The sequence below is a fragment of the Amblyomma mixtum genome, chromosome 1 (genome assembly GCF_055824585.1).
Source record: "Amblyomma mixtum isolate Tamu chromosome 1, ASM5582458v1, whole genome shotgun sequence".
Lineage (NCBI taxonomy): Eukaryota > Metazoa > Arthropoda > Arachnida > Ixodida > Ixodidae > Amblyomma > Amblyomma mixtum.
This window is the reverse complement of record NC_143012.1, coordinates 99,429,389-99,451,120: the sequence shown is the minus strand read 5'-3', so window position 1 is coordinate 99,451,120 and position 21,732 is coordinate 99,429,389. Positions and strand designations below refer to the sequence as shown.

At 49.1% G+C, this 21,732-nt stretch overlaps 2 protein-coding genes across 2 annotated transcripts in view; one reads left to right on the top strand and one right to left on the bottom strand.

The window, feature by feature from the left end:
- LOC149367327 (intracellular hyaluronan-binding protein 4.S-like) overlaps positions 1–2,645 on the bottom strand; it is a 41,123-nt gene extending 38,478 nt beyond the window's left edge. The window contains exon 1 of the mRNA XM_089554991.1: positions 2,259–2,645. Within this exon, the coding sequence (XP_089411117.1) occupies positions 2,259–2,523 (265 nt within the window). The 5' untranslated portion in view covers positions 2,524–2,645. The remainder of the gene's footprint in view (positions 1–2,258) is intronic.
- LOC149367326 (zinc finger protein 367-like) lies at positions 2,170–18,135 on the top strand. Its single transcript, XM_089555002.1, has 4 exons — positions 2,170–3,363; positions 6,741–6,860; positions 10,127–10,286; positions 15,262–18,135. Exons 1-4 carry the CDS (start codon positions 3,015–3,017, stop codon positions 15,563–15,565), a joined length of 933 nt encoding a protein of 310 aa, XP_089411128.1. The 5' UTR covers positions 2,170–3,014; the 3' UTR covers positions 15,566–18,135.
- Positions 18,136–21,732: the final 3,597 nt, after the last annotated feature.

Here is a 21,732-nt window from a genome sequence, read left to right as displayed (position 1 = left end):
TCAGACTAGCAGCAGCAGAATTGTCACTTGAAACAAAAAAAAAACAAATTTATTGCTCAGAAGTTTCGCCACAGGCGAGATGCAACAAACGAAAGCCCAATGCCACATTTATGGCCAGTGAACGTAAGAAAAACCCAGTAAAAATTTATAACTGATGAAGGTACTGAAAAATCTAGCAGCAACAACGAATTCACAACAAATTGAGAGACCCTGCTCTGAAGCATGCCGGCATGTTGGAAAAGCTGTTTTAGCATAGTACGCAAGCGCAGTACTTGCTAAACTCTGTAAATAGCGTATGTCATGGCCCCATTTGAAATAGCTTTTGGCACACGTGCACTGTAAAGTATGTTACCCCATGCAACCACATTGTATTAACACTACCTTTCACAGGGGACGGCGTGTTATGACATGCTGACGTCCGATAAGCTCAGGGTGAATGAGCATCATCTGCGTTTCATCTACAGACCTCCGGACCCCATCAAATTGCAAGTGCCAATGCCAACACTGAGCTAAAGTGAAATTCATACAAAGAAAGCTAAAACAGCGCTCTGACCAAACAACCTGTGACGTTCACGTCAAGCCTGTCAAACAACTCACTGAAGGGCAGATATTTTACCGACACAAAAGAACGCCTACATCAACTCCTCCCACGATCACCAGAATGGTTTGTCAAAATGCAGGCGCACTTCCAAATGTGTGTGGCTCAATTTATAAACTACACTGACATTTGTATGTATATGTATCAGCAGCGCGAACACAACACAGGAAGGAGATAGTACAGAGCGCTGGTGCGGGTTCAGTTCTGTTCAAATAAAAGTTGGAAGTTCAGCACTCTGTACTATGTTCTCCTTCCTGTGTTGTGTTTGCGCTGCTGATACATATGGATCGCAACCAACTAGCCCGGCAGATGGTGTTATTCAACTGACATCTGGCTCAACGCCTGACGCCAAGAAACGTATCACTGAAACATGATCGTGTGTATTTTATATATATATAATGGAATTCGGTGCAATACACCCGACGAGGAAAGGGTTGCTAACACGTTTATAAGGGAACCCAGAACGCTTAGTTCTTTGTGACAATACAAACGGGGCATATCCGAGATACTTGAATCGAAGCACCAACACGCCCCACTATCTGCCTCGCTGCAACACAAGATCGGATGTCTGCTTCGGTGCAATGCACTCGTGCCAGTCCCCACTTTGCCTCCCACGGTTGAAAACTGGAGCCGGCATGGGCTGTTTTCGGCTCTAACGAAGGATGATGCGGAGGCGATGAACAATGCCCGGGTGACCAGCGGCGATCACGTGTCGCGATCGCCGCGACCGACAGCCTCGCCCCAAGGACGGAGCAGAGCCGGCTTCGACGGCAAGACTTTCCCCGCGCGTGCCAGGAGTCGTGGGACGCGCGCCGAATGACAAAAACGAAACCCGGCGACCGCAGGAGAGGCTTAGGGCGGGCAGGCCTAACCGGGGTGTCACGCGGCCGCAACTCAAGGCGGCCCGCTCGTCGACAGACCGTTCCTCCCACTGCCCGCACGTCGCGAGCGTAAACAAACCAAAACGCGTCGTGCGAAGTCGGTCGGGGGGCGACCGGCAGCGCACGCAACGGTCGAGCACGTGGTGAGACGAGCGACGTCGCGCTGCCTCGAGAACAAGGCGCACGCGGGTCCGCGAATTGCCACAGCACACCGATGCGCTAGAGCGAAAACAGTCACGTGCTGCGCGTTAAAAACCGAGCCGCGCCGTAAAACGCGATCCAGCTGCGCGCGATCTCGACGTGCGTGAAGCACAACAGCCGGCCGCCGGTCGCTAATGGCGGGCAGCCACGGCATCGCGGGGTTGACAAAACACGGCGCGCCTGCAAATCGGCCGGCACAACTTCGAGCCGGAAAGAAAACGGCCGACGCCTACGGGCGATTATCTGGCGGGCGCCGCGGAGAAAAACGCCAATCAAAGCGCCGGCATGCGTGACCGCGCTAACCTAGTTATGACTCGATACACATTGCCATGTTTGGAGAGAGCGGGGCCCGGTTTCGGCACCGGCGTGGTCTGGGCGAAATCGTGCACGCCGCTCCGCCGCACGGGCATCGACGCGCGGGGCTGTCGCGGAACCGGCAGCCGACACCACGGCCTTGTCACGCAAACGCCCGTGAAAGACGCACGCTTTTTTTTCTCGGGGCCGTGTCGGCCGCTTAGGCCTACGGCGCAGCGGTGCGCGACTTACAACGCACTTGGACCGGGCGGCCCTGGACTCACCGTCTCTGGGCGCGATGCTCCGCTCCTGGGTTTTGTTCGCCGAGATTTCCTTGGTGGTCTTCTTGCCGGTCGTGCTTACGGGTGCCTTGACGCCCTTCTGCGGGGCGCCGACGGGTCCTTTGGTCTTGTCCTTCGCCGTGGTTTTCTCTGCCTTCCGTCGTTCCTTCTCTTCTTCCTGCTGTCGCAGCAGCTCTGTCGGGTCCCCCTCGTCATCGTAGAAGAGTTCATACCTGTTCTTCACGCCGATACCGTACGAACTCTCCATGGTCAGATGGCCTCTCCGGTCGGAGGATGCCTTTGGATTAAAATCTGACCAATTTTACTGCTCTTCCCGCGAATTCATGCAAAATGGCGAGGTAAACGAACCGCGATGCACGCCGGGAAGGGAACTTTTTTTTTTTCTCCCTTCCGTCCACCTTTTCTCTCCCCCACTTATCTTGACTGCAACTTTTTTCCTAAAGTGAAAAAATTTTAGAAACCAAGTAGCACTAATATTTTGTCTTTGGTTAAAGTAATACAAATATTTTGTTGTAAACTTGATTAGACAAAGCACAACAGTGTTGTAACACGCCGCATCGCCACTTGCGGTCGGTGCTTACCCATGATGCATTGGAAGCGCGAGAAAGCGCGCGCGGAGCGCAATTTGGCGCGAAATTTGCGGTCATTCGCGCTCAAAGAACATTGATTGGGCACCGTGTCGCTTCGAGCGTTGTCGCCCCGACGGCGTTGGCGCCTTCTCCGCCGTCCCGTACCATCATGTCGTGCGCCCCATTCGCGACGACTATTTCGTCGCCTTCGCCCTGTAGCCCGCCGATCAGAGATCAAGCCTTCTATCCGTGGAACTGGCACGAAGTCGCCGAAGCCGTCGACCTCAAGAGCCCGCGTGCTGGTAGCGCGGCCGCCGCCGGAGGCAGGCCCGCGTCGCCGGACACGCCGACGACTCCGCACGGCGGCGACGGGCAGCGCCGCGGACGCCCAAGGCTCGACGCGATCACGTCGCTGATTCGGGAAGGCTCGTCGTCACCCAGCAGCATCAAGTGCAAGGTCTGCAACCGCGTGTTCCCTCGAGAGAAATCGCTCCAGGCGCACATGCGAACGCACACGGGTAAGCAACTTGCGGCGCTTTAACTGCAGGCGCTGCGCCCGCTTTTAGCCGTGACGAAGCCCAGAAAACCACCTGACAGCTACGCGCTCTTTCGCATTCTCGATAATGTATCCGTTTTTACCGCCTATCGTGTATATGAAGGCCATATAAAGCGATTGATGCTCGATCACTTGTGTTGCAGAGGGACGCGTCCCGTGGTTTGTGGCAGGCTGTTTTGGCGTACGTATAGGATGAACTCGCGAACGTAGTTGTCACAGTATTTACATTGCTCATCTCGTCTGTAGCCCCGCGTGAAACGAGCTCTCGCTACTTTGTTCCATTGGGTGCTGGACAATCGACTCTGTGGATGAGGGCTACCCGCTCGAGTCTGCATGCAGCCATGTCTTTTAATCGTCGGGCGCAGGAACATCGAATCGCACCTCATTAAGTTATTCTGCGAATTCTTTTTCCCAAGGCTGAAAATTTTGCCGCTCGCATGAATGTTTAAATGCGTCCTGCTCGCTTTGCGTGTCAGGGCACGTTTTGCCGGCCCTTTAACAGGCGGCCCCACATGCCCGCCAAAACATATCGCACGACTGGGGTTTTAAAAAAAACAGTGCGCGCTTTACTACTGCTTTCTTTCTTTTCGCTCTCGACAAATGCCAGAGGTACTGTCTCGTTTTTTTACGCGCGTTACGTAAGAGAATGGTGCGTTTGACCCACATAGTGGCTGCTGTTAGCGCGCGCTTTTTTTTCTTTTTTTTTCGCGGCAAACCCCGCGCTCCCTTTAACAGGCGCGCCATGTCCGAGTTGTAGTGTGGGCTTGTTTTCGCATCGTGAATAGTCCTTCTGCTTTCGTTTAATTTTTTTGCCTCTTTTCGCACAGTCGGTTGTCCGTTCTTATGCTGTGGTGTTAAAAGCCTGGCTAGGGCTAGCACTGTGTGCATCGGCAACTTAACCGGGCGTGCATTGTTTTTGTGGCCTTCGACATTTCACTGCACGGCCTTTGCCGAGGTTCTGGCCTTCGGTCTGACAGCTGACCGGTAGCAGTTATGGGCAAATGTTGTTGCCATTTATTTCCCTATTTCTGGCACCGGAACTATGTATGTACATACTGCATTACAAAAGGCTGTGGCTAGAGTTCCGTCCGGGAGTTACAAAAATCGCTCTCAGTTACGTCCACACGATATAATGGCTCTCACTTAAGTTTCCTAATAACAAGGAACCAAACTTGCAATAACAAGGAACCAAACTTGCCAAAATTAAAACCACTCAGCAGCAAATATTTGAACATTTTGCGATGCTATGCACTGGTACGTGTAGACATAACTAGTGGTCCGTCTGGTGAAACGCGAGGAATTCTGAAAAAAAAAAATGAACCGCTCTTGGAGTTATATCCAGAAATAACAGCTCTGTGACAGCGAACCTAACCTAACAAACTTAACCTAACTGCTTTAGATGCGAAGGGTATACATGCTGTGATACGTTATGTACTTATGCTAGCCTGATCAAAACCTGGTGGGACATATGACACTAGAAATTCGTCCAAAAAGGAGCGAGAGGTCTGGTATGGATTGGACCTAGCAGCAGTCACGTCGTTCCTTCCGGACAGAACACTGGGCACTCTGATTTGGTAAACTGTTGCCTTAAAGAGCAACTGCAACGCTTTTTCAGAATTTCACGATATTGAAGGATTCATATCTATACAGGCTCTTGGTGAAGCATGCCAAGTGTTTTGACACCAGCGTTTAAATTGGTGACGTAATCGGGGATTGAATTTTGCACTTCTCCTCATAGCACCGCAGGAATGTGGGGAAGTTCAGTGTGACGTTACGGAAGGTATGAACTCAAATTACCGCTGTTGTCAACCACACCCTGCCGTGCCTCGTTGGATGCTGCCAAGCAACGCTCGACGGGCATTGCCTTCGGTGGTGTTGGTTTTTTCTTTCAAAGCAGGCGTTTATGTGTTGCAAATGTACCGATGCCTTAGATGACATCATATCGTGCGCCCTCCACTTAGCGTTGGGCGCTGCGGGGAAGCTTGAAGGCCATTAGGATTTCAATCAGCGATAACGTCACCAGTCAAAATGTTAGCCCAAAAGGACCCTCTTAAGCTCGTTGATTTCTAATACCCGTGCCACATGGCCAGATTTAATGCCATTGAGTGCTTACTGCCTTAAGATTTAATGGCATTCGTGCAGTGCCACACACATAAATTTAATGGCATTAGCCTTACTGCCATTCGCGTGCTACTGAGTTCACCACAACTCATTCGCCCGTGCAATGCGTACTCTCATTCCCATTCCACACGTGGAAAAGTATGAGTCACAACTTCCTAACCAGTAGCAAATGGTTTATTCCTAACCTGTCAGATGAAGCATGTATCTATGCCACGTTTTCTATGCGAAGAGCACCATTTTAACCAGCCTTATTGACAGGTACTCTCGACTTGTATGCCGACGTGCGAGTTTATGGCTTCTTTTTTGACTTGTAAAGCAGGAACAACAGTATTTTCTCGAAAATCACTTTTACATTGCATTTGAACAACATTCCCGATATATTGCACTCATTAGCACTGTTTACATTCAGATGAAACTTTTGACTGCCTTGCAAGCGTTATTGTCATCCTCACATTCGATAATGGCATTAACAAACTTAAGGCCTTAAGCATTTACCGCCATCTCTTGTGCGTGTGTGGCACGGGTGTAAAACCTGCGCAGTTGCCCTTTAATGTACCGTCCGTGGACAATTTCAGAAGAGCGCTTATTGTTGAAGCACCACGCGCACAACCAGCTGGATTGCATATTTTTTTGTGTTATTCTTTATTTGCTAGCTTTACTGATGGGCAGTGCTTGTAGCTGGGCTTGTTGGTACATATATGCTATGCCGCCTAGAATAAAAACATTCTAGGCAGCATAGCAAACCTGACACCTAAACGAAAAACACGGAATACCCGCAGTACTGAACTGTGGGAAATACCTCGAGCACGCACTAATATGCTCCCGTCGCTTCTAAACAAACGAGTTGTTTCATAGCCACAATACTGTTTCTTTTTGTAAATATATCATAGCCACAATAATTGCACTTTATAACCTTTTTTTGTATTGCACCGTACATTGTATACTTCATTAAACACTCTACTAATCTTGTAATTGTTTTGCTTATGTCTTGATTTTGTGCCACATCCTCCCATGTCTGATGCGTTGTGTTTGTATTCTAGTTTTGTTGCCAATGCCATGATTTTTAGGGGCCGTGAACCCCGTCAAGCCCAGCTAGAGGCTTTTTGTTCACGGTCCTCAGCATCTGTAATGTTGATGTTGGAATAAAATGATGATGATATTCGGGAAAGATAGAGGAGTGTGAACACAGATGACGAAGCCATCACATCTTTGGTGCAGGTGAGAAGCCGTACACCTGTGACTTCCCCGGCTGCAGCCGAGCGTTTGCGCAGAGCGGACAGCTCAAGACCCACCAGCGCCTGCACACGGGCGAGAAGCCGTTCGTCTGCTCCGAACCAGGTGAGTTTCGTCGGTCGATGGAAAAGCTGAAGAGGATGTGAATTGTTAAGCGGACACTAAGGAACCCTGTTGCGATTGCTTGCATGGCTTTTTCCAGCTGCTTTGATGTTTGTCTCATTTATGGCACAGGAAGTTGATTTCGAACTTTTCCCTCTCATCATCATCATCATCAGCCTGACTACGCCCACTGCAGGGCAAAGGCCTCTCCCATGCCTCTCCAACTAATCCTGTCCTTCGCCAGTTGTGGCCACCATATCCCCGCAAATTTCTTAATATCATCCGCCCACCTAACTTTCTGCCGCCCCCTGCTACGCTTGCTTTCTCTTGGAATCCACTCCGTTACCCTTAAGGACCAGCAGTTATCTCGCCTTCGCATTACATGCCCTGCCCAAGCCCACTTCTTCCTCTTGATTTCAACTAGGATGTCATTAACGCGCGTTTGTTCTCACACCCACTCCACCTGTTTCCGATCCCTTAAAGGTGCACTGAAGAGGAATCTGAACTTGTCTTTTTGCCGCGGGAACTCGATCTACACGTTCCTAGCATTCTTAGAAACTGCGACTTATTGCCCTGTATGGCCGATTTCTCAAATTAAATCGAATTAACGTCCGGCTCCCGCCCTTTTTTTTTTTATTCTCCCTCGTACGGTGGGCGGAGTCGACCAACGCGTGGAGTGCCTTTCACCCAGTCCCGTGGTGGCTTGCCACTCTGCCATCGGCGGAGTAATACGTAGTAGTCCGTAGTAGCAAATAGTCCACGCATATTTTTACTTCTGCGGGCTTATTTTGCGGCTATGTTATCTGCGAATGAAACTATTTATTCACGGAAACCTAAAAAACAAAAGAAAGTGAAAGCAAAGCCTCCACGGAGCTGGCTGAAAGGAACTTCGCGCGTTGGTCGACTCCGCCCATCGTACGAGGGAGAATTTAAAAAAAAGGGCGGGAGCCGGACGTTAATTCGATTTAATTAGGGAAATCAGCCATACAGGGCAATAAGTTGCAGTTTCTAAGAATGCTAGGAACGTGTAGATCGAGTTCCCGCAGCAAAAAGACAAGTTCAGAATCCTCTTCAGTGCACCTTTAACGTTGCACCTATCATTTTTCTTTCCATAGCTCGCTGCGTTGTCCTTAACTTGAGCTGAACCCTCTTTGTTAGCCTCCATGTCTCTGCCCCATAGGTGAGCGCCAGTAAGATACAGCTGTTGTATACTTTTCTCTTGAGGGATATTGGACTAAGGTTTCTACTGAATCTAACGCTTTCTCGTAATCAACGAACGCTATATCCCTCTATTGGGTTCAAATTGCTGATGTCAGGATGAAGGACTTGTGACCGCTGTCACAAGTCCTCTGGGGTGTACGTGAAAAATGCTGTCTTCATTTACTGATGCTGTTAAACTTCACTTGATGGTTATTACAGAGACTGGAAAGTTTTTGAAAATGTATGCGCAACAATAAGCCGTTAAAGATCCCCAGGTGGTCGAAATTATTCCGGAGACCTCCACTACGGCACCTCTTTCTCTCTTTCTTCTTTCACTCCCACCTTCCTCCCTTCCCTTACGGCGCGGTTCAGGTGTCCGCCGAGATATGTGAGACAGTTACTGCGCCATTTCCTTTCCTCAAAAACCAATTTACATTTACATAAACACATACATTCTGAACATGAAATGCAGGTCCACACACACAGCAGGGGAAATGCGCACCAATGTGGAGCTAATTCATGTCAAAAATAATGTGGCTCGTATGCACAACACATGTTCCAGTGAGGATTAGTTGTCTAGAAATAGTGATCAAGTGCATTCACAAATGCAGAGACACTGGATCTCTCAGTGGTATGGGCAGTTTCTCCCACAGGTCTATTTCATGCAGGAAGGAATGAAAGATGATTGTTGGGCCACATTGCTTTATGGCAATTTAAGCTGGCACTCGATCTACGTTGAAGTTGTAAATATACGTTCTCATTAACCTTAATCGCGCCGCATCTTTAAAGTGACCCTGAAAAGATTTCGATAGGCGTATTCTAGTGCAACAGATCTGTAGAGGTGGTCCCAGTGAAAAGCGCCCATTGTTCGAGCATTTCCCGCAATGCATAGCCGGTATGGTTCACGCAACAGTAGTGGTTTTTAGCGTACTACTAGAGCAATGAAACTTTAGGACAGGATACTGGTGCTGTTTCCTTCCCAGGGATGGAGCCACCAGTCACGGGGGTGAGGGAAGTGGAGGAACAGGTTTTGCAGCGCAAGCCGTCTGATTGGTTCAGATCACCACAGCCTTCTGCAGTGCTGAAACTTATAAACGCTTTGTGAACTAGTGCTTAAAGTGCAGCCAAATCAAGGAGACCCATTATGTTTGCAGTTGATGATGAGCCTCAGCGGTGGTGTGTTGAAGGCCATTTGGTAGTTCATTCTTAAAGTATGCTTTGGTGCACCAACAACGGAGCACGAGACAAAGGAGATCTCGGCATGAGGGCTCTGCACTGTGCTGAAGCACCCTTTTCGAATTGTAGACTTAACTGCGGGGGACAGATGTTCTTGTTTCTGCCGTGGCTGGAAAGCCCTTTTGTTGAGAAAGCAACACCCCGACAGCCAAAGCGAAACCTTGGGTGGCCGTCGTCACGCCGTAGCTAAGCTGACCTTGTTTCAATTGGTCAAAACGGTCGTGACGTCACTGTGCGCGAATTTCAAACGGGGCCAATTGTACTTTGCCTAGTAACCATGCAACCAATTAAGGGGGTGGTATAGTGATGCTCCAAGTAATTGGGAATGAGTTTAGTTAATTGCTTAATTACCCAATAAGCATAATTAACGCTTGTAGTCAGACCAGATTAATAAATAAAACCGAGTAGGAAATTGGTCGAGTTGGGGAATCGAACCTGGGTCACCGGAGTGCGATACGAGCACGCTAACCACTCCGCCATGCCAGCTCGATGGTTTGGAATGAACAAAGTCGCGTCTAGTGAGCATGGTGTCTTCGTTCACTCCCATCTTCCTTCCTTCCCTTACGCGAGGTTCAGGTGGCCACCGAGATATGCGAGAGAGATACATTTCCTTTCCTACAGGCGTAGAGCCAAACGGGCGATGGCGTTCTTTGGACTCCCTGGCAGCGTTGCAAGACGCTCTCGCGTTCCACTCTCAGAGGCGAAGCTTAACATCTTAACAACACATCAGTGACACAAGCAGCAACACCGCGCTCAAGGCTTTCGCCTCACCGCACTTTAGGTCAACAAAGTGCCCCCCTGATTTTTTTTTTTTTTTTTGCCTTTTGGTGCAGGGTGCAATCAGCGGTACACCCACTCAAACCGCCGCTGCAGCCGCCACCCGTTTGCTGCACTGCGAAGGGACGAGGCCGCCACTGCCGTGACCAAGGTCGGTGAGGACGGGGAGGCTGACTCGGAAAACCGGAGTGAGGCGGTGGCACTGTGGCTGAAGAAGTGAGTGCTCACAACTGCAGGCGCCAGGAATCATAAAGGGGGTGCAGAAACGCACTGCCCAATGTTCATCGAAACTCCGCTGGACGTCCATGGGATCTCCAGTGGAGTTTCAATGAACATTAGGCAGTACATGGACGTCCAAAACGTCCACCGGACATCCAGGGGAATTTTAGTACCCACTGGGTATTATGTCTGACTGGTCCCTGTTTCATTTATTATTTATTTTGAATTCACATCTTTCATGGCTGGTGTTGTGTTGATGTACTATCGGGGACAAAAGTGGTATACTCCACGTGGCGGGAGACGGAGCAGCAGAAAACTGCAGCATTTCGGCGAGCTAAAGCACGAAACACTGAAACTAGCCAAGCGACATGCCTGCTGATAATAAAGGTCGCGCATTGGCTGTCTTGGTCCCAGATGCTGCCTGTAGGTGGCGTTGCGACGCAGTTATTCATTGCTCCGGCTCCCGCCGCGTGGAGTATACCACTTTTGTCCCCGATAATACATCAAGTGCCCACGCTAGCTGGCTCTCTTCCTTGTGTATGATGAGCGGCAAGAGCAGTTTTAGGGCACGCCTTCAAAGGGCAGTCACAGAATGATGCCACATAACTAACCAAGCTTTGGTGGGCTATTTATGTGGCACACTGCATTGGGGAGTGCACCCCGCTTCTGTTGTGCTAGTAATGAACTCGCATTCAAGTAAAATGGCAGCTGCTTAACTATGAATGGACGCTGCAAAAATGTTATGCAGCAACAAACAATGGGTGGTTGGTAAGGAGAAGAAATTTTGAAATCCACAGGGTACGGTGGCTGCTGCCGATGATGATGGGGATTGGTGTTTAAGGGGTAAAAGGGTCTTAGAAATAAATTTTTATTAATGAAGTCACAGCTATGAAGTCGAGAGTTTGAAAAAAATTCTACTGCAGGGAACTTGGTAGATCGCATGCCATTGGTTTCTTTTGACATCAAGCTATGCAATAAAGGTAAAATTAGCATCCTGCCTGTTATAGCAGGTGAGTTATAGGGTTTTGAAATCATCAGTTTCTTCCCATTTGTGAAGTGGCAAATTCAAAACCCTGTAACTCGACTTCTATGATAAACAGGATAATAATTTTGCCCTTATGGCATAGTTTGACGTCAAGAGAGGCCAATGGCATGCGTCCTAGCAAGTTTCCTGCAGCAAAATTTATTGAAAGCTCTCGGCAAAAAGTTACATAACATATTAGCACAGAGACTTATTTTACATAAAATTGAATTACGCATTTGGAATCAGCACGCAAAAATACATGTTTCTTGAAGATTCCGTTATTGTGACTTCACAAACAAACATTTTTTTCTAAGACCAGCTTCCCCCCTTAAGTTGGAAGAAATATATGTGAATATTTCGAATGCTTCTGGCACGCAAGGTTTGAATGGCACAATAAACATCTCGAAAAAAAAACTGGCAGCCGATGTGTCTGCGCGATGCGAGACCTGCACTGATGTGAGGGCTGCACCAAATTGGGCCAAAAGGCAAAGCCTACTAGTACATGCTGCTACGTTACAACAGATTACGAGTAATCTCCACTAAAACTTCGATTTCATTCGAACAACATTCTCGGGCAGCGCTTGTTATCCTACATTAGGCATTACATTAGGCATTATCCTACATTAGCTCTGCATTGGGCACCACTAGTGGAGAACGCAATTATTTCACGCATACTTCAATCTTATGTAATGTATATATGAGGGCAGGCATCACGCTGGCCGGTCGTGTTGTCATCCCTTGGCTTGAAGGGCACGCGGGAAATACGCATGCCACAGACATTTGCTAATGGCACAGGTGTTGACCACCGTGAAGTTCTCAATGGGCATCGGTTCTGGCGTTCACTTTGTTGCCCTATCTGAAAGAAACGGATAGCCCCGGATAATTTTTTTTTCACTCGTGTCGAACAGTCTCTCTGCTGCGCTGTTCATGCTGTTCAACGCATTTTCAAAGGCGCACTTCAATTTTGCTTCGTAGCTTCTTCAAATTGCAGGCGACGTCATTTTGGGTAAGGAGGACGCATGGCATGCGTGAAGCCGTATGAATCGAAACTTTAGAGACTATGAAATCGAAACTTTCAGGACTATGACAACTGGATGTGGCAGCGGCGTGCAGTTCGTGCCGCCGCCATATTCAGTCTGGTTGTTGCGAGATTATGGGATTGTAGCCGTAGGGTAGCATTTTAAAAATACAGCTTTGGCATAGCGCGATCCGCATTCTACTGGAATGAACCACATCCGCCGTGAGCTGCTGATGGCCCTAAAGAGTGCACACGTGCCACTGCTAAGTTCGGTCCCCGCGGAAGCGGATCATGGTAGCAGACTGCACGACACTAAAACTTCAATAACTCTCTTTTTTACTTTTACTTGTCGATTTTTTTTTTCCATTGGTAGTTACTAGAAACAGCAAATTATGGTGTTTGATGGAATGTCATTTTTCATCATATATAAGTTGTACTGGCGAAAAATAATCTTTAAAAAAAATGACTTATATATACACTGTTAAACATGGCATATTTCTGCACCAAAAGGCACTTTGCGATGCTCCAAAAGCTGTTCCAAAGTGACTTCGGCCAATCGCATCACTCGACCTGTATGTGGGTCCTCTAACTGCTGCTCTTAATTGTGACTGCGTCATTGCATAGCTGCTGCTTTTAAAGGTGCACTTAAGAGGAACCCAAACTTGTTTTTTTACGGTGGGAACTCAATCTACACATTCCGAGCATTCTTAGAAACTTCGAATTATTGCCCTGTGCGGGCGATTTTCATAACTTAAATCGGATTAACGTCGGGCTTCCGCCTTTTTTTTACTTCCCCGCTTACGGTGGGAGGAGTCGACCAACGCGTCGAGTGCCTTTCAGGCAGTCCCCTGGCAGCTTCGCTTTTGCTTTTATTTTGTTTTTTAGGTTTCCATGAGTAAATAGATCCAGTCAGAGACTACATAGCTGCAAATTAGAGCCACGGAAATAAAAATACACGTGGCCTCTCTGTTTTCGTCGATCACTACGTATCACTCCGCCGATGGCAGAGCGGCAAGCTGCCACGGGACTGGGTGAAAGGTTGGTTGACTACTCCCACCGTCTGCGGTGAGTTCAAAAAAGGTGGGAGCCGGGACGTTTAATCGGATTTAAATTATGGAAATCGGCCACACAGGACAGTAATTCGAAGTTTCCAAGAATGCTCGGAACGTGTAGATCAAGTTCCTGCGGTAAAAAGACGAGTTCGGATTCCTCTTCACTGCACCTTTAACCATCCGACCGAATATTCAAAATTATTGAATATTCGCACATGCCTGCAAGTCATGCATCTTGCAGGAATGATTCATTCGGTTCTCTCCATACTTGGTTGCATTTTTTTCCATTAGTGCCAGATCGAGTCGGCACCGTGAGTGTTATCTCGACGATGGCAGTGTTCAGTGTGATATGAGGGAAACGTGTGGTCCTTTATCAGCATCTAGCAGTCAAGTCTAGCTGACGCAGATTACTGAAAATTGATGTTCGGTAGCTGATGTAGGTTTAATGATGTCACATGAATGTTTTCTTAAGCTTAGAATAAATGATCTGCAAGAAGTATAAAGATGAGATTTTACGTCTCTAGGCGGAAAGGGTGAGGCCATGAAAATGGATACGAATAATGCGAAAAGAATGATTAATCTTGGGTTCAAATGGATAGGTCGGATTCAGAACTGATATAGAAAACATGGCTGTCTGCAGTTGAGCCTTTATTTGGCAGTTTGGCTAGAAAGTGCTCTTTTTGCTTCTCGAGTTCTCTGGCCTTAGAAAACGATTGCTTGTTGAGTCTGATGTCGAGAAAAGGAAGGCTGCCGTGCTCTTTGCACTCAGCTGTATACTGTATGGCCAGTGTGGTGGAGTTTAGGTGGAACTGAGATGGGACAGAAGGATTTCTACTAGCGACGTTTTTATCACTCATAAGCTATCGTCTACATAACGTAGGAACAACTTTTGGTGGGGACTGAACGTGCCAAGTGCCTGTCTCTCGATATCCTCCATAGTTCAACCAGCCATTGTGACCGAAATCGACACCTCCATAACATTTCTGGTTGTTTGCTTGAAAAACCTGCATCAAAAGTCAAGGAAGCGGCGTAAAGAGACCAGGCTCTAATCATCCTCAGTGGTCTGGTCCGAGACTTGTAGAACTGAGTTGGTGGAACTCAAGGAGGGGGGTCTCTGGTTTGCTCGTGTTGAAACTGCCTCTTTCCGTACATTATTTTCCAAGTATGCTTTATGCATTTCTTGTTAAAGGTGCACTGAGGAGGAATCTGAACTCGTCTTTTTGCTGCGGGAACTCGATCTACACATTCCCAGCCTTGTTAGAAACTTCGATTTATTGCCCGGTGGGGCAGATTTCCCTAACTAAATCGGATTATCATCCAGCTCCCACTTTTTCTTTTAATTCCCCGCATATGGTGGGAGCAGTCGACAACTCATGGAGTGCCTTTCAGGCATTCGCATGGCAGCTTTGCTTTCGCTTTTATTTGTTTTTTGTTTTTGTTTTAGGTTTCCGTGAATAAATAGAGACTGCATTGCTGCAAATTAGGCCCACGGAAATAAAAATACGCGTGGACTATTTGCTTTCGACGATCACCACGTATCACTCCGCCGATGGCAGAGCGGAAAGCCGCCACGGGACTGGGTGGAAGGTTGGTCGACTCCTCCCACCGTCTGCGGGGAATTCAAAAAAAGAAAAGGCGGGAGCCCGAAGTTAATCCGATTTAAATTAGGGAAATCGGCTGCACAGCGCAGTAATTCGAAGTTTCTAACAGCGCTCAGAATGTGTAGATCGAGTTCCAGCAGTAAAAACACTAGTTCAGATTCCTCTTCAGTGCACCTTTAAAAAGTGTTCCATGCGTTCTACCCTCATCTGTAAGCACGCAAATAAACATCAATAAAAGCGCACTGCCTTATCGTTCCATTCTTTTTCCCTCCTGCAGCCACCTGAAGCAGCAGAGCCCCAGCGAAGTGTCGTCCGGGGCGCCCAAAGCTCGGCAGCTGAAGCGCGAACTGGACGCCCAAGCTCAGATCGACTCTGAGGAGCTGCTGCAGAAGAAAAAGCCGCCTTCTTCCACGCAGCAAGAGATGATGGGCGCCCTGGCGCTCATTGAACTGCACCAGAGCGAGCGAGCGCCTTCTGCACCGAAGAGGGTCGAGGCCATCCCCGCCTGCGCCATCTACCCCATTGACAACGACCGGCCACTCGACCTCACCACCTCGCGGTACTGCACCTATGACCTCTAGCTGCTGTCGGGGTTAGGGTGCGAAAGAGCTTTCGGGCCATGCACTTGGCTTGCAACATGGAGTTTCACACTGAGAACACCAGGGTGAAATGCGGCGCTACTGTCTGCAGGAGCGGCCACTGTGCCACCTCGTTCAACATAGTCATTTAATTAATGAAAAGACCCCCAAATGGAGGGCATCTTTAAGGGGTGGGAGTGAATACCGTAAAGAACAAACTTGCCTGCTATTCATGAACAAAATTGGTGGCGACACTACTGTGGCATGAAATGTCAACAGGTAGAGTCGAACCCGCTTATAACAAATTTGATCGTCATGCTCGTTAAAACTGGACTTCATAATGTATGTGAAAACCACAAGACAGGCTCTAGTCGCGTGCTGTCTACACGGTTATCTGTGAATCGTCAGCGGCCTGGCCAAGTTTTGATGCTGGCTGGCACGTTTCTGTGCATTGCATTCAACGGTGCGATCGCACCATGCGTGTAGACTTAGTGCGCCATGCGGTAAAAGGCGGCTTTTAATTATGGGGCATACCATATCAACCAGACGTGGAATCTAAAGCCATAATGATGGTAATTTCTGCATCCATGGCATTTGGATGTTTTTAAGGACAGCGTCATTGCTGTGCACTATGGAAAGAAAAATGATAGGTGTAACGTTAAGAGATCGGAAGAGGACGGAGTGGGTGAGGCAACAAACGCGGGTTAATGACATCCTAGTCGAAATCAAGAGGAAGAAATAGGCTTGGGCAGGGCATGTAATGCGAAGGCAAGATAACCGCTGGTCCTTAAGGGTAACGGAGTGGATTCCAAGAGAAGGCAAGCGTAGCAGGGGACGGCAGGAAGTTAGGTGGGCGGATGAGATCAAGAAGTTTGTGCAGATACGGTGGCCACATCTGGCGAGGGACAGGGTTAATGGAGAGACATGGGAGAGGCCCTGCAGTGGGCGTAGTCAGGCTGATGATGATGAACCGGTGATAGACTTTGACCCGAAAGACGCAGGTTTGATCCCAGCTGCAGCGGTCACATTTCAGTGGAGGCAAAATGCTAGAGGCCCGTCCGTGTACTGTTCGATGTCAGTGCACAGCAAAGCACCCCAGGTGGTCAAATTTTCCGGAGCCCTTCACTACGCCGTCCCTCATATCGTGAGTCACTTTGGGACATTAAACCCCCGTAAAACCAAAATCGTCTGCTACAAAAAAAAAAAAAATCTGGCTCAAAGCATGTGCACACGAACACCGCAGGTGCAGTCCAGTTTCACCGAGCGTCAGCTGTGCATGCGGAGTGGTAGGTGTGCACTTGCACCTGCTGCTTACGTCTGTCACAGATGCAGACTGTGCGTGTGCACTAAAAGCTTGTGCTTTGTTTTCAGTGTGAGAGAAGGCAGAAAAGGAGGAGAGGAGCCTTGTGAAAAAGGTGAATAGCAGTGCCAAGTCACTCTCTGGTGTTCCCAGTGTGAAACTGTAGGGCTTGCAGTGCATTGCACCCTTGTGATCTCATTGCATGTCTGGCCAGAGTGGCCGTCTCGTCTCGCAGGTTGCACAACCTTATCGGTGCAGTGTCTGTATCATTGACAGGATGCACCTGGAATGGGAGAGGCCTCAATGGTGAATTCCTCTCAACACAGTGTAATATATAGAAAGGAGATGCAGTTTCATTGACAAGTCTCGCTGCGATTGTGGGAAAGCAGGGATGATGCTAGTGACATCGGTCAGGCCTAAACGACGGGATACACGCTAGGAGAATCGTCAAGTGCATCCATGCAGAGAAGAAAGGTGTGTGATTAGCGCAAGAGCAGCTGCTGGTGGGATCAAATGCTGGAATTGCAAATGGAATAGCAAGCTGCACTGTCCCTGTTATGAAAAGGTTGCCTAAAGCCTGTGTTGCTTTTGTGCACATTTGTTGCATATTTCTTTTGTTGCTTCAGCCTCACACATACTGGGAGATCTTTGAGTCTTTCCATTGTTCATTATTTTTTGCTCAATGCTTAGTCGCTGTTGGCATGAAGGGACACACTGGGGAGTTTCTGTCCAGAGTTTGGCAGTTTCCTAGTGAAAACAGCCTGTATTCATCTTTTCGGCCTTTCCCCATTTTGACCAAGCCCCATTTTGACCAAGCCCCATTTTCAGTGATTAGAAAGAGGGCAGTGATCGATACAGGCCAACTTCAATTTCCTCCCGGTGTCCCTTGAGTACCGTCACAGTGACCTAGCTATCCCTGCCACAAATGTAGAGTTCCTCGTAATTCTGTCAACAAATAGTGTCCTTTGACACAGCAAGGCTGTCCCAAACAGATTCTCTGCTGTCGGGGATGAAACCTTGCTGATTTTTTTGTTTTTTTGTTGTAAAGTGTCAGCATGACTTGCAAGCTTGTTCTTGTGCTCAACTAAGCCTTGCTGACAATGCATTGTGCATAGGCTCACATTTTCATTGTACAAAGCATCATCATCATAGTTATATATATGACACAGAGATCTCAAGGTGTTGCAGCCGACTACGTACAGCAGTGCCCTTTTTGTATTGTGCTGCACGATGCACAAACAAACCGTCCAGTGGGCACAAAAATTTATTGTTTTCCAAGTTAATAAAAATGAAACAATGTCATGCGCCTTCTCGTTTCCTGTAGGAACTGCCACATGGTTTCCTCTCTTCACACAACAGGAATGTACACGAAACAGATTTATGCTCTCTTGAGCTGTGTACTTTAGGACAAAAAGAAACCACTACAGTTGCTACACACCTGCAAAGAGTGGTTTCATTTCAGCTGAATACAGATCGCCACGGAACGACTACATCAGGGCTTCTCAAATCTTTTAGCCTCGGGAAACCCCAAAGGCCTTCGAAAGCTGACAAGGACCCCATGTGTCCCCGCCTGCCATGCAAGCAGACACATGGCCCCAGAAAAGATGCCTAAACCCTCTGTCCGAGCGGCAAGACCGTCGTCTGCTGCATGCAATGGAAACCTCAGCAGTCGTGCAGGCATTGTGGAATCCAGGTGTAGAAGAGGCTTATGTGAAAATACTGGAAGATATCTGTAAGGACTGCACAGCCATCTTAGTCCTTCTTAAAGAGCAAAAAATTCAGGGGGCACTTTGACTGTCTAAAGTGCGTAGAGGCGAAAGCGTTTTCCGCACCACTTTGCCTATGTGACACTGGTGACGTCACACATAACTGATGACGATGTATGACTAATTACTGATTAATCACTCAGCACTAATTGACTGCTAATTAATGGCGCTTAAGCTTCGCCTTTAGGAGTGGAACGCGACAGCGTGTTGCAGCGCTGCCAGGGAGTCCACGGAACCGCCACCATCCGTTGCTGCGCGATGCCTTGCCCTTTGAACACAACGCTTTTTGAGGAAAGGAATTGGCCCTGTAATTCTCAGTCATCTCGGTGGACACCTTAACCGCACTGTCACATATCTCGGTGGACACCCCTCAAAACGCGGACACAACTGCCGACATGGCCGCAGACACCGATGCTAACGACAGCATGAGGCATTGAAGGCTTTCGCCTTAATAAAACTCCAATAACGAAGGGCGTCAGGCAGTGACACATTGCTAATGACATTGCCTTGCTATGTCATTCATGAGATGAGCTGCAAAGCATGATCAATGAGTTAGGCCGGCAGTGCAGAACGGCGAGTCTAAAAAAAAATTGCCGACGATTATGTTACTTCCCAATGCGAAATCTGAGCGCAGCTCATCAACTATCTCAGTTTTTCGATAAATTGAGGCAAAGAATTCGACTGCGGCGAAGCTTTGGCGTCACGCTCCTCCGGATTCTGACGGCGCTGGCCCTCTATTCTGGCAGCTCATTTATCAGCAGCGGCAGACGAAGGACTTCCACCGGTTGCCTCGCTCATGGTTCAGAAAGAACTGGCAATGAATAAAACACTTATATAGGCAGGTGGTTCGCAATGGCGAACGACAGCGGCTATGCGTTTCGGCTCGGGCAATGCACATATCGAGATATCCGGCGCCCCGATTGCCGCCGCACAGGGGTGGCTGGAGGAGGAGCGGAGAGCAATCAAGTTATCGGGAGCTAGCGCCAGGAGCGCGCGCAACTAGAGCAGCGCGCTGCCAGATCCGGCGCTCTGATTGCTGCAGCATAGGGGTGGCATTGGAGGAGGATCGAAGAGAGCAATTTAAGTTATCGGGAGCTAGCGCCAGGAGCGCGCGCAACTAGAGCAGCGCGCTGCCAGATCCGGCGCTCTGATTGCTGCAGCATAGCGGTGGCATTGGAGGAGGATCGAAGAGAGCAATTTAAGTTATCGGGAGCTAGCACCAGGAGCGCGCGCAACTAGAGCAGCGCGCTGCCAGATCCGGCGCTCTGATTGCTGCAGCATAGGGGTGGCATTGGAGGAGGATCGAAGAGAGCAATTTAAGTTATCGGGAGCTAGCGCCAGGAGCGCGCGCAACTAGAGCAGCGCGCTGCCAAATCCGGCGCTCTGATTGCTGCAGCATAGCGGTGGCATTGGAGGAGGATCGAAGAGAGCAATTTAAGTTATCGGGAGCTAGCGCCAGGAGCGCGCGCAACTAGAGCAGCGCGCTGCCAGATCCGGCGCTCTGATTGCTGCAGCATAGCGGTGGCATTGGAGGAGGATCGAAGAGAGCAATTTAAGTTATCGGGAGCTAGCGCCAGGAGCGCGCGCAACTAGAGCAGCGCGCTGCCAGATCCGGCGCTCTGATTGCTGCAGCATAGCGGTGGCATTGGAGGAGGATCGAAGAGAGCAATTTAAGTTATCGGGAGCTAGCGCCAGGAGCGCGCGCAACTAGAGCAGCGCGCTGCCAGATCCGGCGCTCTGATTGCTGCAGCATAGGGGTGGCATTGGAGGAGGATCGAAGAGAGCAATTTAAGTTATCGGGAGCTAGCGCCAGGAGCGCGCGCAACTAGAGCAGCGCGCTGCCAGATCCGGCGCTCTGATTGCTGCAGCATAGGGGTGGCATTGGAGGAGGATCGAAGAGAGCAATTTAAGTTATCGGGAGCTAGCGCCAGGAGCGCGCGCAACTAGAGCAGCGCGCTGCCAGATCCGGCGCTCTGATTGCTGCAGCATAGGGGTGGCATTGGAGGAGGATCGAAGAGAGCAATTTAAGTTATCGGGAGCTAGCGCCAGGAGCGCGCGCAACTAGAGCAGCGCGCTGCCAGATCCGGCGCTCTGATTGCTGCAGCATAGGGGTGGCATTGGAGGAGGATCGAAGAGAGCAATTTAAGTTATCGGGAGCTAGCGCCAGGAGCGCGCGCAACTAGAGCAGCGCGCTGCCAGATCCGGCGCTCTGATTGCTGCAGCATAGGGGTGGCATTGGAGGAGGATCGAAGAGAGCAATTTAAGTTATCGGGAGCTAGCGCCAGGAGCGCGCGCAACTAGAGCAGCGCGCTGCCAGATCCGGCGCTCTGATTGCTGCAGCATAGGGGTGGCATTGGAGGAGGATCGAAGAGAGCAATTTAAGTTATCGGGAGCTAGCGCCAGGAGCGCGCGCAACTAGAGCAGCGCGCTGACAGATCCGGCGCTCTGATTGCTGCAGCATAGGGGTGGCATTGGAGGAGGATCGAAGAGAGCAATTTAAGTTATCGGGAGCTAGCGCCAGGAGCGCGCGCAACTAGAGCAGCGCGCTGCCAGATCCGGCGCTCTGATTGCTGCAGCATAGGGGTGGCATTGGAGGAGGATCGCAGAGAGCAATTAAGCCTGAAACGGGAACAGTTGGGATAAGAGTTAAGAATACCTAAGTAATTTGCGATTCGCTGATGGCATTGTCTTGCTAAGTCACTCAGGACACAAAGTGCAAAGCATGATCAATCGAGTTTACCGGTATCCCTCAAGAGAAAAGTATACAACAGCTGTATCTTACCGGTACTCACCTATGGGGCAGAAACGTGTAGGCTAACGAAGAGGGTTCAGCTTAAGTTATGGACAACACAGCGAGCCATGGAAAGAATAATGATAGGTGTAACGTTAAGAGATCGGAAGCGAGCGGAGTGGATGAGGGAACAAACGCGGGTTAATGACAACCTAGTTGTAATCAAGAGGAAGAAGCGGGCTTTGACAGGGCATGTAATGCGAAGACAAGATAACCGGTGGTCCTTAAGGGTAATGGAGTGGATTCCAGGAGAAGGCAAGCATAGCAGAGGCACTGGAAAGTTAGGTGGGCGGATGTGTTAAGAAGTTTGCAA